The following is a 19,127-nucleotide window of genomic DNA, read 5'->3' as shown; positions in this document are numbered from 1 at the left end:
ACTCGGGAAGAATCCCCTCATTCTCAATTTCCCAACCCAACAGCCCTTGACAAAAAACAATCTGTCATTCTCCTTCCCCATACATGATGGGAAAGAGTTGTGGGGATAAAGCCAGGCACCTACACACAGCCAAGCAGCAATCTGATTCCATCTCACCAGTATGACTATTTTGCAAGTGTCATCAACATGACTTGGCACACAGTCAGGATTAGCAGGGTGAAGGACACTGTTTAGTTGCCTTTTGATCACACCGAATATTGATAGTTTTTGTAGAATTTTGTAAGCTGTGTTTATATTTCAGGATCTCCATTATTCCATGATTCCACAATCAGGGATCATCACAAAACACACTTTGAGGTAGTACCTAAACCCTTGTGATTTTGACAGTAGCACTGCACTGGGCTCACACTTTACTCCTGGGGGAATTCGGAACCTAAAAAATTTAAAAATTCTGTGCGTGTTTTATAATTCTGCATATTTTGTCAAAACACTACCAAAATAATTGAAACTGGCATGATTACATAATTTATTTCAAAATATCTGTCAGCAACTATGTCTAACAATATAGACAAAAAAATTCCTCCAGGGGTAGAGCATTAAAGAAATCTGTTTCTCTGCCTCCTCCCCCTCAGAGCCCCATGGGGAGGGGGGGGTGGGCACATACCTGTACTCCCTAACCCCCAGCCCAGACACTTGTACCTCTTCCTACCCCAGAGCCCAGCTGCAGGGCCCACCACAGCCTAGACACTCACACCCTGTACCCCCCAGAGCCTAGACACCCACACCCCCTCCCCACCACAGCCCAACTGTGGGGATCACCCCCCCCCATGCCCCTTCCTCCCCCAAAGCACTGCCACCAGGCCTCCCCCTGCCCAGAAACCTGCACCCTATATCCCCCAGAGCCCATCCACGGGGCCTCCCTCAGCCCAGTCACCCACACCTCCTAACAGCCTGATGCTGTGTCCTGGGTTTGTACTAAGTTTCCTGCATGCTGCCTCCTTCCTTCAGGGCATGTGAGGAACTGCAGCTCCCAGGAACCCTCCAGCTGTGTCTTCTATTTGCGAGCTGGGTCCAGCAGCCCCTAGTGGCGGCCAGCAGCTCTGTAGCCCTTTTTGGTGGGAGAAAAAGGAAATTCTGCATCCACAATATTAATTTCTGCGCAAATTCTGTATGCACAGTGGCACAGAATTTCCTCAGGAGTAACATTTGCAACATTATCTCCCCAACATTGCAGATATTCTGAAATGGGAATGGATGTAGCCCTTAACACTGAAGCCAGACGACCAATTAACTAGTCAACTGCTGATTGTAGCAGAAACATCCAGCTAGTGGGCTTGTTCATAAATTTTGGGGTGTGGCCAGATGTTTCTATGAAAGAAGTCAGAGCGAGGCATATGAATTCCAGCTTCAGAGTTTTAGTCACTTCTGACCCAGTCAACACGGAATCCATTCCCTCCTCCAGTATCAAAAGCTTCCTGGGTACCAAAAAACTAAACTGCTTCACCACTTTCCTAAATACCAAAAGAGCCAGCTATCCAAATCCAGCTTTCCCTAATAGCCAGGATGCAGGTTTGTGCACCAGATTTTTTTCTCCTCGTAGTTAAACGTGTTGAAAAGCTGGGGGCTGCTTCAAATAAGCTGACTAAAAACCAGGAATACTGGATTGTTTCCACACTTGAATTAAAAAGCTTCCATTAAAAAAAAAATTGGAATCTGTCAGATATTTCAGTTTTCTACATGGGAGCGCTAAAAGAGAGCAAGGAGTCTTGCCACAGGATTTAGGTCCAGCTTGCCAGAGAGAACCCAGGGTTTTATAATATTAAAAGCCAGATCCTTAGCTGGTAGAATTCAGGGCAGCTCTGCAGCTGGTTAAGAAGTGCCAATTTTTCCATAGGATTGTGTGTGTCTTTACAGGGAACTTTGGGGGAGAAACATTTTTCCAATGAAAGCCATAACCAGGGACTACTTGATTTTCATAAACATTTTTTTTGGCTCCCAAAAACTAGGAGTTTTTAAACCAATGAACATTCAGTTTTTCAATAAAATCAGGAAGATTTGACCAAATTGGAGGCTTTTCCATGAAAGTTTTAGTCAAAAAGCTGCATTTTGGGGGAAAAAGTTGACCAATTCTATGTGGCTCCATTGAACGCTCTGAAACAGCTCAGGTTTACATTAGCCGAGGATCCAGCACTATATTTAAATTATGCCTCAGGTTGCCCATCTGTAAAACAGGGATACTGGGGTTTGCCCATACTTGGAAAGGGCTTTGAGAGCTACAAATGAAAAGAGTGAAGAATTATGGGTTGACAATCTACAGTATATTTAGGTGCCACTGAGATGCACAGTCAGACTGCTGGAATTCTAGCCTTTAAACAAACATGATGCTATTAGAATTAAGATCAGGTGGCACAGAAACAGAAGCCAGCAGTGGAAAGCAATGGGGTTTGATATGAGATTGCAGGGAGAGAGAAGGCTTGGCACACTGGATGGATGTCATTCCAGGCCAAAGGAGAGCAATGTGAAGAGAGGCATGAATGTCAGAGTTGAAGATGAAGGAAGCAACAATGAAAGGAGAGAGCCCCAAAAGGTGAAAGTTCAGAACCAAGAGTGGAAGACAAGACAGGAGTGGAACCTTAGCAAAGATGAGGATACTGATCTTTAAGCAAAGAGGAATGAGAGGCCAAAAGGAGGAGGCTCAACTGCTAAAAAGTGGCAAGAGGATTGTTTTAGTTGCTAGGTGATGTCAAGGTAGGAGGAGGAAGTTGCAGAAGAGCAGTTTACTGTAGCCCCTGTAAGAGTTCATGCCATGGCATGAATCAGCATTTTAACCAGCGAGAACCCATGGGAAGTGTTAGGAAGTGACTAGATTTACTGAGAGGGAAAGAGTAACTCCAGCATTACGAGACTGACAGAAGACAGTGGAGTTATCGATGAAGTGAGGAGGCAAGCTAATTTAGGTGGGAAAGTACAGTTCAGCTTTTGTTGGGTTTAATTTAGGGAATTAACAGGACATCCAGAAGGATATGCAAGCATAGACATGGGGAAGAAGTCAGAAGTAGGTTGAGGGTAGACAGTGTAAGCTCAAGACTATGGGAGCTGATTAGGTCACTGAAGGGGCAGAGTGATGTATAAGATGATCAGTGGCAGGCGAACACAAAACACGCCAAAAGGACAAGTCAGAAAGGAGGGGAGTTAGGAAAAAACAAACAGTCAAGGAAACCAAAATAAGGCAGCCTCAAGCCCCTTGAGTCTGCAAGGAAGAAGCTGTTTGTGGATTTTGTGGGGACAGTTTCAGTACAGATTGTAACGGCTTCGAACATGAGACAGTCTCAGCCCATCTACAAGATGTAAGAGAATTTATAAACTGTCAGAATGCCAAAGAAGGGACCGCACATCCACACCCACACCAAGGTACTACAATGAGTCAGTGCTAGGAAGAAGTTCTATAATAGAACTGAGCCTTACTTAACATATCTCACTAAGGAATACTATACAATTACAGCACTGCTTGTGCTTACTGTAGTACAGGCTAATTCAGCAGACCTTTAATTTTTCCTGTTTACTTTAAGCAATTGGTGATGTGACCTTCTGACTGTCAGTTTAATAGCTGACACCTCCAAATAAGACTGCTGCAATTTGTAACTAATAGAGCATTGTTCCATAAAGTTGGTGGTTACTTTCAGGGTATATAATTAAATAGCTCTAGAGACTAGTGTTTAAGAGAAACCTTATCACTATCACAGAAAGCGAAGAGAGGCCAATATTTCCATGGGAAATATTTTTCATTGCACCGCTACTACTGTACAGAGCAAGGTGGATAACAGCTTTGAGAAATGTAAAATGAATTCAAAGATATTGTAATTTTAAAGACTGGTTTACACCACAGCTAGATAAATACAATACTCAAGAAATTGTAACTTAATGCAGGTAAACATGCAAGTGATAAATACGAATGATTTTCTGAAGGCCCAGTTGTGAATCTTTACCTGTTGAACAGTTGCCTATCTGAATAAAGCAGTACAACTTATATTTCTACCTGAAGTCTTTGTTTCCATGTGTATGTTGAATCTCTTACTAAAGGAGCCTTTATTTCCAGAACTGCCTTTGTTATGCTATGACTCCAAGTTAACACAATGGTGGAGTATTATGTTACTAGTTACCATTTCAGTTCCCTGTTAAATACAAAATAATCACGTGGAGACTCACAGACCACCAGGCAATTCACTAGGAGAAACAATATTAGTTGTGTAACTTCTCACTGCTAAGTATCTTTCCCTTGATGCTAAAACAGAATGTCAGGATTGCCCTTTTCTCCACCCTCAGAGAAAGCTTCAAATATTACAACCTTTTATAGATGTAAGTAACATAGGATTTACCCTTCCAGATTGGGTGCACTAAATTCAATATCCTGCCTCTGACAGAGAACAGGTTTTTTAAGTGAGAAAAAAAACCTAGTGTTTAGCGCTTACTGAAACGGAAATGTTTGTTGAAACATGTTTTCAGTTGTTTACAGTGTATGCCATAGGTAGTCAATTATTTTTTTGTCATGGTCCGGACTCCAGACGGTCAAGGATCGGACTCCGGAGAAAATAAAGATTCCAGGGTCAGTTCAAAAGTATCTTGAGGTCTGGATCGTGTATCTGTTCCCAAAGAAAACTGTCCAGATTGCTGCCTGCAGGAGTTAATGATTTACTCTGCTGCTGCAGTTTCATTATTAAGGTTGTTCCATGATTCTAGAGATCTCAAGCCAGCAGATTAGTTTTTAAAAAAACAACTAGAGTTAATGAAATGTAGTTTTGTTTATCTTGAATTCACATAGTCTGCACAGCTGAGGTTTCCCCCTAATAGTTTTATGTGGGGGAGGAAGGGGATTAGCCACCAGAATCCACCTCAACTCAAAACTCACATTGTAATCTGTTTCACTACAGTATGAAAGTCCTGTTACAGGTGTCACTTAAGGTCTTTATGCTATGGAAAAAGGCACTATTTCAGAGTAGCGTAGCTAAACATTGCCAGAATACTATGACCTTGCAATGGTTCAGCATGCCATAACCATAAACCCAGTCTGTGTGCAAATGAAGGCACTGCACACACAATACTTGCCACAACACAACCTGTGCAAGTTGGTGCCTGTCCTATAACTTCTGTACAGCTCTCTGGAGCTGGTGGATAATTGGCAGTATGTTATTTTGATCTGTTAACATTTGTTTTCCACCGTGCAAGAGCTGTGTATGCAGATACTACGGCTTGAGCATAGCAGGAAGTACCCTGCACCTTCTGCCAGACAGACTGTGGTCCATCGGCATATCCCCAAGTGGTGTGGTGCTTACTGGTAGAACAGTGCTCCAAGGAGATAAGGAATTTGGTTTGATTTTTGTTTAAATATTTCAGGTGTTTGTCTTATTGTACTTCCGGTTGTCGGTTAGAGCCTGCAATCCACAGTCACTTCAATGGCTGACTAGAGCCTGCAGCCTAGGGCCCTGTTTTACAGCTGAATTAACAGCTTCTTTAACGTTCCCTCCTACATCCAGACAGGGGAGTGGTCCAGACCAGAGTTGAGAGAAGAGCTCCCCCTAGAGGAATTCATTCCAGGTCCTCCAAATCCCTCCCCCATAATAGCATCCCAGGGGCACATCCAGTACAAGCCCTTTGTTAGAGGATTGAGGAGAGAGAAGAGAGCTATGTGAGAGAACAGCAGTACCTGGATCATGGGACATCAAACAGCAAGGTTTATTTTAAGCAGGTTTTAATGTGCATTTGTTAACTCTCCTGTTTCTCAGGAGATGAGAACAGCACAGTTCCCGGTTAGGTTTGATGTTTTCTGACATGTAAGTTAGAATCAATACAAGTATACATGAAGTTATGAATCTAACTCTCTCCACCTTTTTTTTTTTTTTGGGGGGGGGGGGAGAGGAGGAGAACACAAGAAGGACAGCAGGGAACAGCAACGGTAGAGCCAAGAGTAGACCCACATCAACTGCCTTCGGACCCAATTAGAACAGGGAGTGGGAGGGAGAGACCAGCTGCACCGGTGCAGCTGCAACACCTGTTCCAGCCCACACTGGCATTACAGTGAATGCAGTGGGCCAGTGCAGGTGCAAGCTTTGTTCAGACACAGAAGTAGTTTGCAGTCATTGCAGCTGCGGCAACATCTTTTTTCCTCTCTGCTGTAGATGAACCTAAAGAGTCAGAGGAAGTTTTAAAAAACCCCACTCTGAAAGACTCCCCTTATTCCAGGAGGACAAGAGAATCTGTCAAGAGAATTTGTCCTGGCAGCACCCAGCCTGGTCAGGCTTCCCTCCTGAGGAAGGATGAGTAACTGTGAAATCCTAAGTGGTATACTGATGCGAATAGGTATTTGGTCTTCCAAACTCAATTTGAAGTGATACAGCATATATTAAATGTGAACAGAATATTGAATGTAGGGTTTTTTTATGCTATACTTTTCACAGTCATGTTAGATAAAGATACCAATAATTAGCAGTCTATATTAACTCATGGTGGAAGTCTAACTGATAGCCAATTAGCTCTCGGTAGTTAACAGGTTTGTAAAGGCTAGCGTAAATACTCTCCAAAAAAGTGTTTTACCCTAAGGTAACCAAACTATTAGCCAAAAGGTAAAAAAGCAGAAAGGGCTACATCATATTCCATATAGAGCTAAAGAAATGTAGTCTCGCCACAGAGGCAGGGCAGAATTCATGCGGAATAGCAACATGCAGCGCAAGTTTTACAAAGGATTCCATTTTTAATTTTGACTCGTGATTTTCAAGCATGTTAGTGTAATAAATGTTTCAGATCAGTTATGGGGGAAAATATTTACGTAGATTCTTAGCTCTCAAGTTCACTATAAAGACAAGGTCAAAGTCTGCTATAATGTCTCACTCAACATTTCCAGCTTAAATAAAACAAGAAAAAGGCTATTTAGCAGCTGCCTGTGTGGTCTGACAAGTCATTGTGAAGTTACATCAAGTTCCATTTGGTATCAAAAACTTAAAAAGTTTCGATTCAAGAGTTTAAACCAGGATTCTCTAAAAGAGCAGAAAAATGAAAAATGTTTGTCCGGTTGATAGCCCACAAACACATTGTTTCTTTGGGATGGGGTGGGGGAATACCCTCAGACTCAGGGCTGATAATGAACTCAACAGAAACGCCTCCTCAGAAAAAACAGATAACAGAAGAGGTGCAGACCAAACTGGTTCAGTGAACCATCTTCACATTCTAATCTAAACACAACAACCTGGTGCACCTTCAGCCTTCATACAGAAATTGTGCATGCCTTCCCACACAGAACATATTTGCAGTTCACTTCCCGTGTAAGCGCTCTTTTCAAGATGGCTGTTTAGAAAGGGCCATCTGACCAACCTAGAAATGAACTGAATTTTAATACCCTTAATTATTTTTCTTCCACTTGATGAAAATGCAGATTGCCACGCCCAAGCCTGAATGCCAAAGACTGTCTGTTTCTTATGCATTACTGATTGTGGAATAAGAAAAGGAGTACTTGTGGCACAAATAAATTTGTTAGTCTTTAAGGTGCCACAAGTCCTCCTTTTCTTTTTGCGGATACTCTTGTCCAGGCTGCTACTCTGAAACAGATTGTGGAATGTTTCAGCTGCAAATATGATATATGTTCTAGGATCAAAGGGATGGAGTGCTACTACACTTGTTACATTTTCATTAAAAATTTGGCTGTCCGTACTACCTGGTACTACATTATTCATTGCCAATGAAAAGTAGAAAAGCTGAGCAAAGGAGAAAAAAATAAAAATACAATTATCCTCAGCTTGTGATCCACACCACAACCAAGGCTATTTCAACTATAGACATGCCTCCAAGGTACTAAGCAAAAGCACAAAAAATGTATGGTATAAATATCATGTTTGGCACACCAAAGTCTCACCAAATGAATAAAAGAGTCGTTTGAAATACACGTACAAATCAGTATAAAGATAGTGCAATGAAGCATTCAGATAGGTTTTAAAAGTGGTACTAAGCTTTGTGGTTTTATGGTTGGCAGTGGACTCTTTTACATGCTTAAGCAGAATTGATCACGACACCCATCTCTGAATCTACTGATCATTTAAAAATAATTATATGTGACCTGGTAGGAAAAAATACAGCTGACAGTAGTTAAAATGAAAATGGCTACTGGAAAAGCGTGCATCTTTAGTACCAGAAACAGCCATAATCCCATCAAAATATGGGCATATAGCTTAGCTGAAAAAAAATGCTAGCTGCCTCTCTAGCAAGGTAACTTTTCTACAATTTTATGCATTGTGTCTTTTCAGGGTACATCTATGCAGCATTTTACAGCAAGCCTCCAAACCCAGTGTGACACTGTATGGAATATAGGTGACCATTTATAACATTATTGCTATCAGTATTACAAAATTGCAATGAAATTGCAATGAATCTTACAAGATATGCCATGTAAGGCATCACTGGAAAAGTTATGCTTGGCTAAATAGGATATTCATAACTCAATACATATAAACCTGATTATGTGTGGTATATTTGTACATCAAACTTGTGCTGTGTTTCTGGGGGACGCTCCCAGACAGATTGACATCAGCAGTATCTAGCCTGCTTAATGGCCCATGAAGGACAATCAGCTGTACAATGAGCTCATTGAAAAAAGGCAGGGGTTACACCTACGCGTCAGCAGGACAACATGTAGGGACATGTCTGTAGACATGGACTCCAAATGCTTTTCCATGCCCATGTGAGCTTGTGTTTGGGACAATGTATAAGCCACATGGCAAGGATATAAAAAACAAGCAGCTGCATCTTCTCCATTGTGTGTTCTATCCTGCTTCTCCCCTCTGGAGTAACTTCTCTACAAACTGAAGCTTTAACAAAGGACTGACAGACCCAAGCTGTAGCTCAGGAAAGCTCATGCTCAAATAAATTGGTTAGTCTCTAAGGTGCCATAAGTACTCCTTTTCTTTTTACGGATACAGACTAACACGGCTGTTACTCTGAAACCTGATCCATGTGGATGTGTTTCAAAGAGCCAGCAAACTCACCAGTGCTGCTACGAACTCTGATGTCGTATGTACGTATTTGACTGCTTTGCAGGGTGGATAAAAATCAATGATTTAAAAAAATAAAAATGTAAATTGGATTTTTTTAGATAAAATGCTTTGAGGAAAAAACTGATCTTAAGATAGTTTTAATTAAGATACATTATAGCTCAAAAGATATCTCATCATGAAATAGGGATTATAAATTCTAATTCTATAGTAAGAGAGAATATATTTAGGTAATGTTTAAGAAAGAACACATTTACAAAACCTAATAGTTCATGGATTAGGTATCCAAATCTTATGGGATTCCAGGGGCTTCTGTATAGATTTAGGTTAATCTATCTACCAAATGGGACTCAGTGCTCAGTCTAGAAGATACCATCAGAGGTGCTTTGTTTTGCAGTTCTCAAACTGTGGATTTGTGTCTTCAGAGATATCATAGTTAACATCAAAAATGTTTTTAAAATATATAGAGGTGAGAAATAAGAGACCGCACCCTATTGTCCCTCTGCAAATTTGTGTACACAGAGTCAATCCCTTATCTCTCTCTAAAAATGCAAAGTTTCCAAAAGTTCAATGAACAGAAGATTGTTGGGGGTGGAATAGATCTGGACAAGGAGAAGAAGTCTGGCAATAAATGTGAGAAGGGAAGGACAGGCAGTAGAAACAGAAGTGAAACTGTTTGAGCAGCATATTCCAGAAGTCCTGAGGTCTTTCTGAGTGTAGCCTTTATTAATTTGAGATCTACCATACGATTCGTTCGCTAGAACAGAAAACCTATAATGGCAGCAGGCCGTAAAAGAGACCCAGTTTGGGAATAAGAACCATTCAAGAAATATATGTTTGCTGATGATGCTTTAAAGAAAGGCAACACCAGTGACTGGTGGAAGTCACTTAAGCACTTGGATTCAGAGACGGTTGAAGTGATAATCTCACTCTTAACTGCAGTAGCTTTTTCTGCCGGTGTAGAAAGAATATTTTCTTCCTTTGGACTAATTCATTCCAAATTGAGAAATCATGTGGGACCTGAAAAAGCAGGAAAGCTTGCTTTTCTTTTCCAGATTATGAACAAACAGGAAAATGAAGATGAAGACGACTGAGTTAGCTGCAGAAGCCAACATTTTAAGTTTCTCGTGTTGATGTGGCTGACATAGTTGAGTTAATTTTTTTTTTTTTTTGGGGGGGGGGGGAAGGGGTGTTAATATTTCATTATTTTAGTTAAAACAATTTTTACAAAAACAAACCTGATTTTAAAAAACCTGAATGTTTAACTAAATTCAAAAATTCATATGCTTGCTTTATTAAATTCTATGTTTGCTGTTGAAGAAAAAAATCCACAATACATAATGTTGTTTTAGTTAAATAAAAATTTAAATGTCTGTCTGGTGATGTTCTCCTCCTCATATAGAATGGCAAGAAAAATCCTCCAAATATTTATGATTAACCTGTTGAATTGGAGATAGTTCACCTCCCAATGACTTCATAAATATCTGCTCCAATTACCTCTGATAAATGAAATAACAAAACAATCATTCATTTTCTGATATAGCTGTAAAACTCATCTAAAAAGTTGTCAAAATAAATCACTTAAAAAATTTATAGTGTGTAGCTTCTAAAAATTAAACCTACACCTGAGTTGTGAAGAATGTGTATTAAGGTTATAACAACCAACAAGAATGCACTTTTATGTAGAAATCCATGATTAAATTGAGTCTTCCTTACTAGTGATTTAAATCAAATCCACCCTGTTGTTTTGACCATTTAACAACTCTCTTCTCTTTGTTTTATAATAAAACCTTTAATTTTAGATACCAAAGGATTGGCTGGCAGCATATTTTGGGTAAGATCCAGACTAGTACTGATCTGGTAATGTGGATGGCCCTTTGGGGATAAGAAGAACATTTTGTGTAGTAAGTAGAGTTTTAAATAACTCCTCACCTTACTGGACATCTATTATGATGTTGTGAAGGCCAAGACTATAACAGGGTTCAAAAAAGAACTAGATAAATTCATGGAGGATAGGTCCATCAATGGCTGTGTCCCTAGCCTCTGTTTGCCAGAAGTTGGGAATGGGTGACAGGGGATGGATCATTTGATGATTACCTGTTCTGTTCATTCCCTCTGGGGCACCTGGCATTGGCCACTGTTGGAAGACTGGATATTGATAACCAGAATGCAATAAAGGGGGCTGGTGATTTATTTTGCTTTGTTTCTTGATAATACAGCATGGGGGGTCAGGAGCAGTTTGTGGCTGGTTCGTGACTAGCTACAGTGTTAACCACCAGTTTTGGCAGAATCTGCTCTCCTTTTAGCAGCGTGCCCTGACCTTGGCATTTTCATTGTGGGCTACCTGAGGCATCTCGGGTCATACCTGGGTCGAGAGATCAGGGTAGCGCTCTAAAACCAGCCACACAGACAGTACTTTCAAGTTGCAGCTGGGGCTGAGGCTCTTAAGCCCAACCCTACCCCTAAGCTTCAGGGCAAGAGACGTAGTGTAAAGCTCTAGAGCAAGCCCCATTAACACTGGTCTGTTGACCTGGGTTGGATGGCTTACTCCAACATGCCAGGTAGACATGCCCTCAGTGGTTTAGTTTCAGCTCCTGGCATTAGCATCTCAATCAAAACAGTTTTTACCAAGTTAGCTCACCAGCAGACCATATAGCGCTACTTGTAACCAATGCCATGCATCCCATGAAAATTTAGTAAGGCCATTTGGTCAAAGGTCAAACCCTTAACTCCACAACTCACATGCCTTTGAACAGAAATCTAGGAAGCACATCTCAGTTGGACGAGGAGGATTACAGGATCCACTTAGCATCTGCACTTTATTACACCTTCAAGAGTTTTCACTGTGCATTGTCCCAGAACCCTGTTTCTTCAGAAGCCAGAAAAACTATAGAAGTCCACTCTGAATGGCTCATCAGGATTTGATATATTAGGGGATGTTGTAAACTATACAGGATCTTTATGTCAAGAACAGCATGCTTCAACAAGCCACCAGTGAAGATAAGATTAGCAACAGTACAAAGTTGATCTGAAACATTCACATACAAGTTCCCCGCAACTTAAGTTTTCAAAAAACCCCAAAGCTGCAAGATTCAGATATGGGTTTTCAAACACCAGAGTTCTACAGTGTTGGTATCCAGCCCATCTGTACAGTTATGAACCTATGAAAATAGCTTTCTAGCTTAACAAACTGGATACCATCAGATTAGGCCTGAATAGAGACTGGGAGTAGTTGGGTCATTACAAAACCTAAACTTAATTTCCCCAATACTAACTTTTCCCTACTGTTACTCACACCTTCTTGTCAACTGTCTGTAATGGGCCACTCTCTTAACACCTCAAAAGTTATTTTTCCTCCCTTGGTGTCCTGCTGTTAATTGATTTCTCGTTAGACTGACCTCACACTTGGTAAAGCAACCCCCATCCTCTCATGTATTTATACCTGCTCCTGTATTTTCACTCCATGCATCTGATGAAGTGGGTTCTAACCCACGAAAACTTATGCCCAAATAAATGTATTAGTCTCTAAGGTGCCACAAGGACTCCTTGTTATTTTTGCTGATACAGACTAACACGATTACCACTCTGAATCCCTGTCTTGTCCCCCAGTATGACCAATGCACATTATAAAGAAAAACAAATAGATTAATGACATCGTTCTTGCATCTATTGTGTCTGAAAAGTATTTACTGGCCTTTTAATCTGGATTATGCACATCTCCTCAATTGCCCTTGTGAGTTACTGCTTTCCAGCAAGTAACTGGTAGATTACCATGTTTAATCAGCACATCCAATGCAAGAACTGAGAGCCAATACATCACCGGCAAAGTTCAAAGTTGCACCTTAGACTGGAATTAGGTGAAAGGAGCACCTACAACATGCATCAGGAAAGCCAAAATTAGGCCACATTGCCCTCACAAAACCATTCCTTTCACTGCTTCCCCAAATCCAATAGAGGATCCTTTACTTAGTGATACTGATTTCAGTTTTACTCTCCCTGCAAGTTTTCCCTCCACATTTCAGCAGTAGCAACTACATTTGAGGGATGGAAGTTTAGTTCCATTCCCACTGCACCCTCCCCTGTTTCTGCTGAACATACTCAGCAGGGAGCTAATGTTGTCATTTGAAATAGTCACATTAGACAACAAGCCCCTAAAACGAATGGGAAAGTTCACTACACCTGAGAGCTACTGTTTCATCGGTCTGCAGAATCAGCCAGATATCAATGCACTGGTGACGCTCTGAATGTGTTACAAACACAACATTGACTATGTGTGTCCTATCTACACTAACCAACACCATGTCATTTAACTTAATGGTTCACAGCCATATTCAGGCAGTAGAACTTTGTAGTGCAGTCAAGTTCCCTAGATATTTGATTTTAAGACATCTAAGGGCCAAACAACATAAAAGGCTGTAATCTGACTGTGTATGACCAAAGAATTTCTCTCATGCAGGGGAGCGCTGCTGGGTATTGCTACATCGCTTCCAAGTTTGCACCTCGGCCTCTCACTTCCTGGCCCAGGGAACACAAAGGAGATGGGAGCGGGTATCAGGGGTTCCACCTGGTATGCCTAGCCTCCAGGGACAGGGTCCATTGAGGACTCACCCCCCACGCCCCCTTAGGAAAGAAGCTTGCCCTTAAACTGTAGTGTACGTTTATCTGGCAAATCCAAGAACAACACACAAGGTTGAGCATCTTTCCAAGAAACCTGAACCCGAACAAGTTTAAAGTTACAACATTAAAATAGAACCTAGCAGAGGGAAGCAAGCTCAGAGCAAGGGAGATTTTCAGTGCGGAGCAGGAAGAGAGCCCCGCATCCAACCCAAACTCCTCTGGCCTGACGCCACAAGCCCCTCTCCAGCCCCCACGGCAGCGCCGGAGGGCGGATTTGCTCGCTCAGGGCTCCACGGGGGCTGAAGGAAACGGGACGGGTTTGGACAAGGCACTGACCCCCCCCCAGGCAGGCTGCGCTGCTCGCTGCCTGCGCCGCCGCTTGTCACAGCCCAGCCCCGCTCTGGGCAGCCGCTGGCGAGGACACAGCGCCGCGGCCCGACGCGCCCACCTGTCACAGGCCAGCCCCAGGCCGCGGCCCCAGCGCGGGGCGGGCCCGGAGCCCCCGGCCTAGCCACTAGCTACCAGCGCCGGCCTGCGCAAGGCCCCGCCGGCGAACCGCGACCGCCTCCGCCGAGGCCCGAAGATCGGGGCCCCTCCCGGGGGGTGAAGCGGCGCGGCCGGGCCCGACGCCTCTTACCGAGCAGCACAGCGGCCAGGGGCAGCCCGCGGCCGATCCGCGCCATGAGGGAGCCGCGTCGGGCAGGAGAGGCTCCGCACTAGAGCTACTGCTGCTACCGGGCACGAGAGACACCCCCTCCCCCCGCCGAACTTCGCCCGGTCATATGACTGCTGACGTAACCGCCCATGGCGTCACGTGATTCGGCCGCCACAGAGAGGGGGCGGGGAGACTATCGCGAGAGGATACGAGATGGCGGGGAAGAGGCGCTCCTCCTCCCCTTCGGTCTTGGCCGGCTTCCTAGGCTGGCCAGGGACCTCCGCAGAACCCACGTGGTACAACCCGCCCCGTTCAGTGCCTCTGTGTCGTCCCGTGTTCCACCTCGCTCAGCCCTCCTGGGGCAGCGCGTGCCGTGAACTCGGCGCCTGCACGTGGTTTCGTCAGTGCAGCCGCGGCGCCTGTTGGGCGCGAGGAAGGGAGCAGCGGCTGCAGCGGCCGCCCGGTGACGTCAGAGTCCCTGTCGGGGTGGGGGGTGCGAACGGGGACGCCCACCCCCGAGCCCCAGGGACAGCTAACCTGGGCCGCTGTGTAGCGCTCCCGGCCTGGGGCCGGGGCCGCGGGGCGGGCGTTGCTGGAAGGGTGGGACCGACACATCCAGCGCCCCCCGCCCGCCAGCTAAGTTCCGCCCGGGCCCGTGCAGCCCTTGCCGCGGGCGGACTAAAACCGCCCCGGGCTCCCAGCTTCGGTCGCAGGTGGCTAGAACATAACCCAGCCCAGCCGGCTTCTCGGGGCCGGGAGTGAGGCCGGGGGCGCCCTCAGGGCGCAGTTCACCTCCTTGGTGGAGTCAGGCAGTTGAAACACTATGGGGCCCCGGCCGGGCTGGCCCGCGCGTGCGCGGTGAGGGTGCCACCGGGGGGCGGGGCGGGTTATGCATGCCTCGGAGCAGCGGGGAGCGAAGACGTCGGTTAGAAAACCACGTGCGCGAGGCTGAGCGACCGCGAGGCGAGAGCGCGTTGGGAGGCGCGCTGGCTGGAGGGGCGCCTGGGGCACTTGGCGCGAGGACGTAGGCTCCTGTTTGGGGCCTGGGGAGACAGGCTCTTAGGTACATTCCTTGTAGGTAAACCAGGTGCTATCGCAAGAGTAGTGGACTTCAAAGGTGTCTCTTCTTATGGGAAACAACCTGCAAGGTCCTGCTTATTGACTAACCCTAGGGCTAAGAAGGGAAAAACTAATATTTAACCTGAAGTTAAAGCTGAAACCATCTGCCACATCCTCAGCCAGAAAGCTCCCTTAAGAGAGGGTTTGCCTCAGCTCCCAAAAGTCAGGAGAAAGGCAAGGTTTATTTTAAAAATTGATTCCGCTTTATAAAAACAAAACCACCACAGACTGGAAACTATGGAAAAAATCACAATTTTTAACTGAGTACAAAAATAAAATTTAATATTACATAATATATGAATCCATGATAGAAAAGGTAATTTTACATGGAAAAGGTATTAATTAAATTATTCTGCAATTACTCTTTCACCTTACCATGTGAATTTGCTCTTTTTTAATCTACCTGTAAGAAAAATAAGGCGTTTTTACAAAATAAACAAACAGTTTTCATCTTATTTATTTTTAAAAAGTAAAACATTACATTTGGACCAGCAGTTCAACATTTATTATTCTTATTTTAACATAGATAGCCAGTAATGGTTAATTAAAAAATATTCTTTGTATTGTTTATTGAAATCCAGGTAACAAGTAACAAACAAATATGAAAAAAAGTTAAACACAAGTTAATCATACACGCTCATCAGCACTTAATGGAAAATAGGGATAATTAATTCACGTGGTTTTTCTAATAAAGTCAGCGTGGTTTTTGGCACTGCATTTCTACAGCCAATTTTTCGTAGTTAGGAGAGTAGGATGATATTTCCGTTCATAAGCAATTGTCAAGATGGGCATCTGTAAGCAGAGATCTGTATTTTGATTTTATGATGTTCGTTGTTGAAAACAGAACTTTGCATAGATAAGTGGAACCGAAATAAGATTTTATTTTGTATGCTACATTTTTTAAGGCAGGAAACTTTTTTCTGTCAACCAGATTCCAAAAGTTTTCATCGGTTGCGCAGAATTTTAGAACAGTATCATTTTGAAGGTCCAAAATCTCCAGTTCCACATCTTCAGTTCTTACTTAAATGAGACTCACAATTGATGTAGCCATTTCTGTTACCTCTATTTGGCAAGTAAAAGGATTCACAAGAAAGGAAACTTACAGGCTCAGTGATGGTGAACTGTTGAAATCTCTTTTCAAATTGTTCCAGAAGTGTTTGAATTTGGATAACAAATGGTAATGGGTTAAAATCACTGTCGCATACCATTTTCTTCATACTTGGGAAATGTAGAGAGACTTCGTCTTCATATGTGACATCCACAGGATCAGTTTTGCTTTGAATGGTTTTACAGAACCTATCATTTGAGCCACATGTTTGTCTTTTCCCAGGAGCTCAAGATTTAAAGTGTTCAATTTGTCAGTGATGTTGGCAAGAAAAGCCAAGTCCATTAGCCAGTTGGAGTCTTCTAGTTGCTTGAAGTTCTGATTTGTGGACTTCAGATCTCTTCAGTTAGGCTTACAAAACGTGCAAGAACTTTACCTTTGCTCAGCCATCATACTTCTGTGTGCAAGATAAGATCAGATTGTTTATCATCAACATCTTCGAATGGGGTCTTAAAAAGTCGGTGTTGCAAAGGTTTCGCTCGAATAGAGTTAATTATTTTAATAACGGCATTCATGATGTGTTGAAAAGAACGAACTTTGACGCACAAAGCTTCTTGGTGGATAATGCAATGATAAGACAACGTTCAGAAAGGATTTATTCTTCTTGCAGAATGCAATGAATCCATTGGCGCTGCCCATCATTGCTGGTGCCCCATCAGTGGTGATCGCAGACAGCTTGTGTAGTGGCATTCTAATTGACGTTGCGTATGATTTTAATAAATTATAGATGTCCTCACCCTTTGTTCACCCTTTCATAGGCAATACTTTTAGTAACTCTTCTTTTACGGTGAAGTCAGTAAATACCATCCTCACCATAACTGCCAACTGCGCTGTATCCAATATATCTGTCGACTCATTGAACTACAGTGAAAACCAGTCACATATTTCCAAGTCATCCTTTAGCTGAGTTTGCATGTCGCTTGAAATTGCATGTATCCTCCTCGTAACTGTGTTTGATAACTGCAAGTCTTGTATTGCCGACAAAATCTCACGCTTGTTAGGAAATCCTTGAAACAGGCTATCAGCACCAGTCAAAAATGCTTCCTTCAACAATTCAATATCTTGAAAGGGTTTTTTCTTCTTTGCGAGCAGATGCGCAATTTTGAAGGAAGCAATAGTAGCACTTTTAGACTTTACCACTTGTCTAGTGAAAAGAGATTGCTGGGCAGATAGGTTTGATTAGAGTTGATTAATTTTCTTCTCTCTCAACTCAGATTTAAGTGGATGGCTAATGTCAAAAGAGCCATGATTAGTTTGGAAATGGCGTTCGACATTAAGTTTTTTCAGCACTGCAACAGTACCACTGCACAATAAGCAAACACATTTTCCTTTATTTTCAACAAAACAATAGGATTCTTCCCACTCTGTGTTGAAATAATTCATACTGTGTCTTTTATTTGAACCACTCATTTTGGGGCAAAATGTTCAAACAATAATAAATCGCAAAGCACAAGAAAACAGAAGTATCAGTGCAGTGGAAGAATACTCACATACATGGCCAGCTCCAGGTACCGGCAGAGCAAGCATGTGCCTGGGGCAGCATATGCGACGGGGTGGCATTCCATCCATTTTTGGGGCAGCAGAGTCCGAGCGGGGTTTTTTTTTTGGTGGGGGCAGTTCTGGGCAGCGTGGAGAGAAGCCAGAGAGAAGCTGCGGCCCTGCAACTGACAGGGACAGAGAACACCGGTGACCGGAGCCTGCAGCCCCGGAGTTCTCTGTCCCCAGCAGGCACCAGGCCGCGGCTTCTCTCCCCTGCTAGGCACTAGGCGGGCATGCATAAATGCCCTGGCGGGCATCATGGGGCATTTATGTGGGGACCACTGCAGTAACTCTTTGTACGACCCATGCAATCTTTGTATGCAGTGTTGTTATAGCCATGTTGGTCCCAGGATATTAGAGAGAAGGTGGGTGAGGTAATACATTTTATTGGACCAACCTTAGTGAAAGCTCAAAAGCTTGTCTCTGTCACCAACAGATGTTGGTTCAATAAAAGAGATTACCTCCTCCATCTGGAACTATGGGAAATGCCTCAGTGGACTTTTGCCAAATCAGAAATTGTTAAAAGATAATCCTAAGGAAGGTCAAGTCTACACAATCACTGTATGATTAAAAGGTATTGAAAGTTTCAGTAGACACTGAAGATGACCATATAATGGATAGATATGCTTCATAGTTCTAGGTTAAGGGAGCCTAGTTGAGGCTGTTTGTGTGAAGTTAACTGCACTTTTGCATACTTTAAAAAAAAGGGGAGAAGGTGTTGTAAAGTAGAATCATAGTTTAGGATTTATAGATTTTTCTAAAATTCTTGTGTTTTGAAAAAAACTAGAAAATTCTATTAAGACTTCTTTGGCTAACCCAGTGCAAAAAAGCAGCAAGGTAGTGTTAGCCAGTGCATTTAGGTTATGTTTACATACACCACATGAATAGCTATTTATTATATAAATACCATATACATGTGTGTGTGCTGGGTAATTATGCTAAGTTGTACACTACTTATTTTTGCTCATTTATGCTTCGGCATATATTCCATGATGCCCTGGGAGACGTATAGCTCAGCACTTGGCTTAAGCAAATACAAAAACTGTCAAAAACTAGATGT

The 19,127-nt window shown here is 43.0% G+C and overlaps 1 protein-coding gene and 1 long non-coding RNA gene across 3 annotated transcripts in view; one reads left to right on the top strand and one right to left on the bottom strand.

Moving 5' to 3' along the window:
• The window catches only part of LAMP1 (lysosomal associated membrane protein 1), a 32,174-nt gene extending 17,450 nt beyond the window's left edge, over positions 1 to 14,724 (bottom strand). The window contains exon 1 of one of the 2 annotated variants that reach the window (XM_037897187.2): positions 14,287 to 14,724. In XM_037897187.2, coding sequence (XP_037753115.1) covers positions 14,287 to 14,332 — 46 coding nt within the window. In that variant the 5' untranslated portion in view covers positions 14,333 to 14,724. Of the gene's footprint in view, positions 1 to 12,803; positions 12,865 to 14,286 lie in introns of those variants that run through there. The other variant, XM_037897193.1, reaches the window with a different exon arrangement.
• LOC119566096 lies at positions 798 to 10,198 on the top strand. The gene is made up of 3 exons (XR_005225125.2): positions 798 to 8,352; positions 8,961 to 9,055; positions 10,088 to 10,198. It is a non-coding gene; the product is annotated as an uncharacterized LOC119566096 (long non-coding RNA).
• Positions 14,725 to 19,127: the final 4,403 nt, after the last annotated feature.

Source organism: Chelonia mydas, chromosome 1 (genome assembly GCF_015237465.2).
Source record: "Chelonia mydas isolate rCheMyd1 chromosome 1, rCheMyd1.pri.v2, whole genome shotgun sequence".
Taxonomy (NCBI): Eukaryota; Metazoa; Chordata; order Testudines; family Cheloniidae; genus Chelonia; species Chelonia mydas.
Note: the sequence above shows the minus strand (reverse complement) of the source record. Positions and strands in the feature narration are given on the sequence as shown.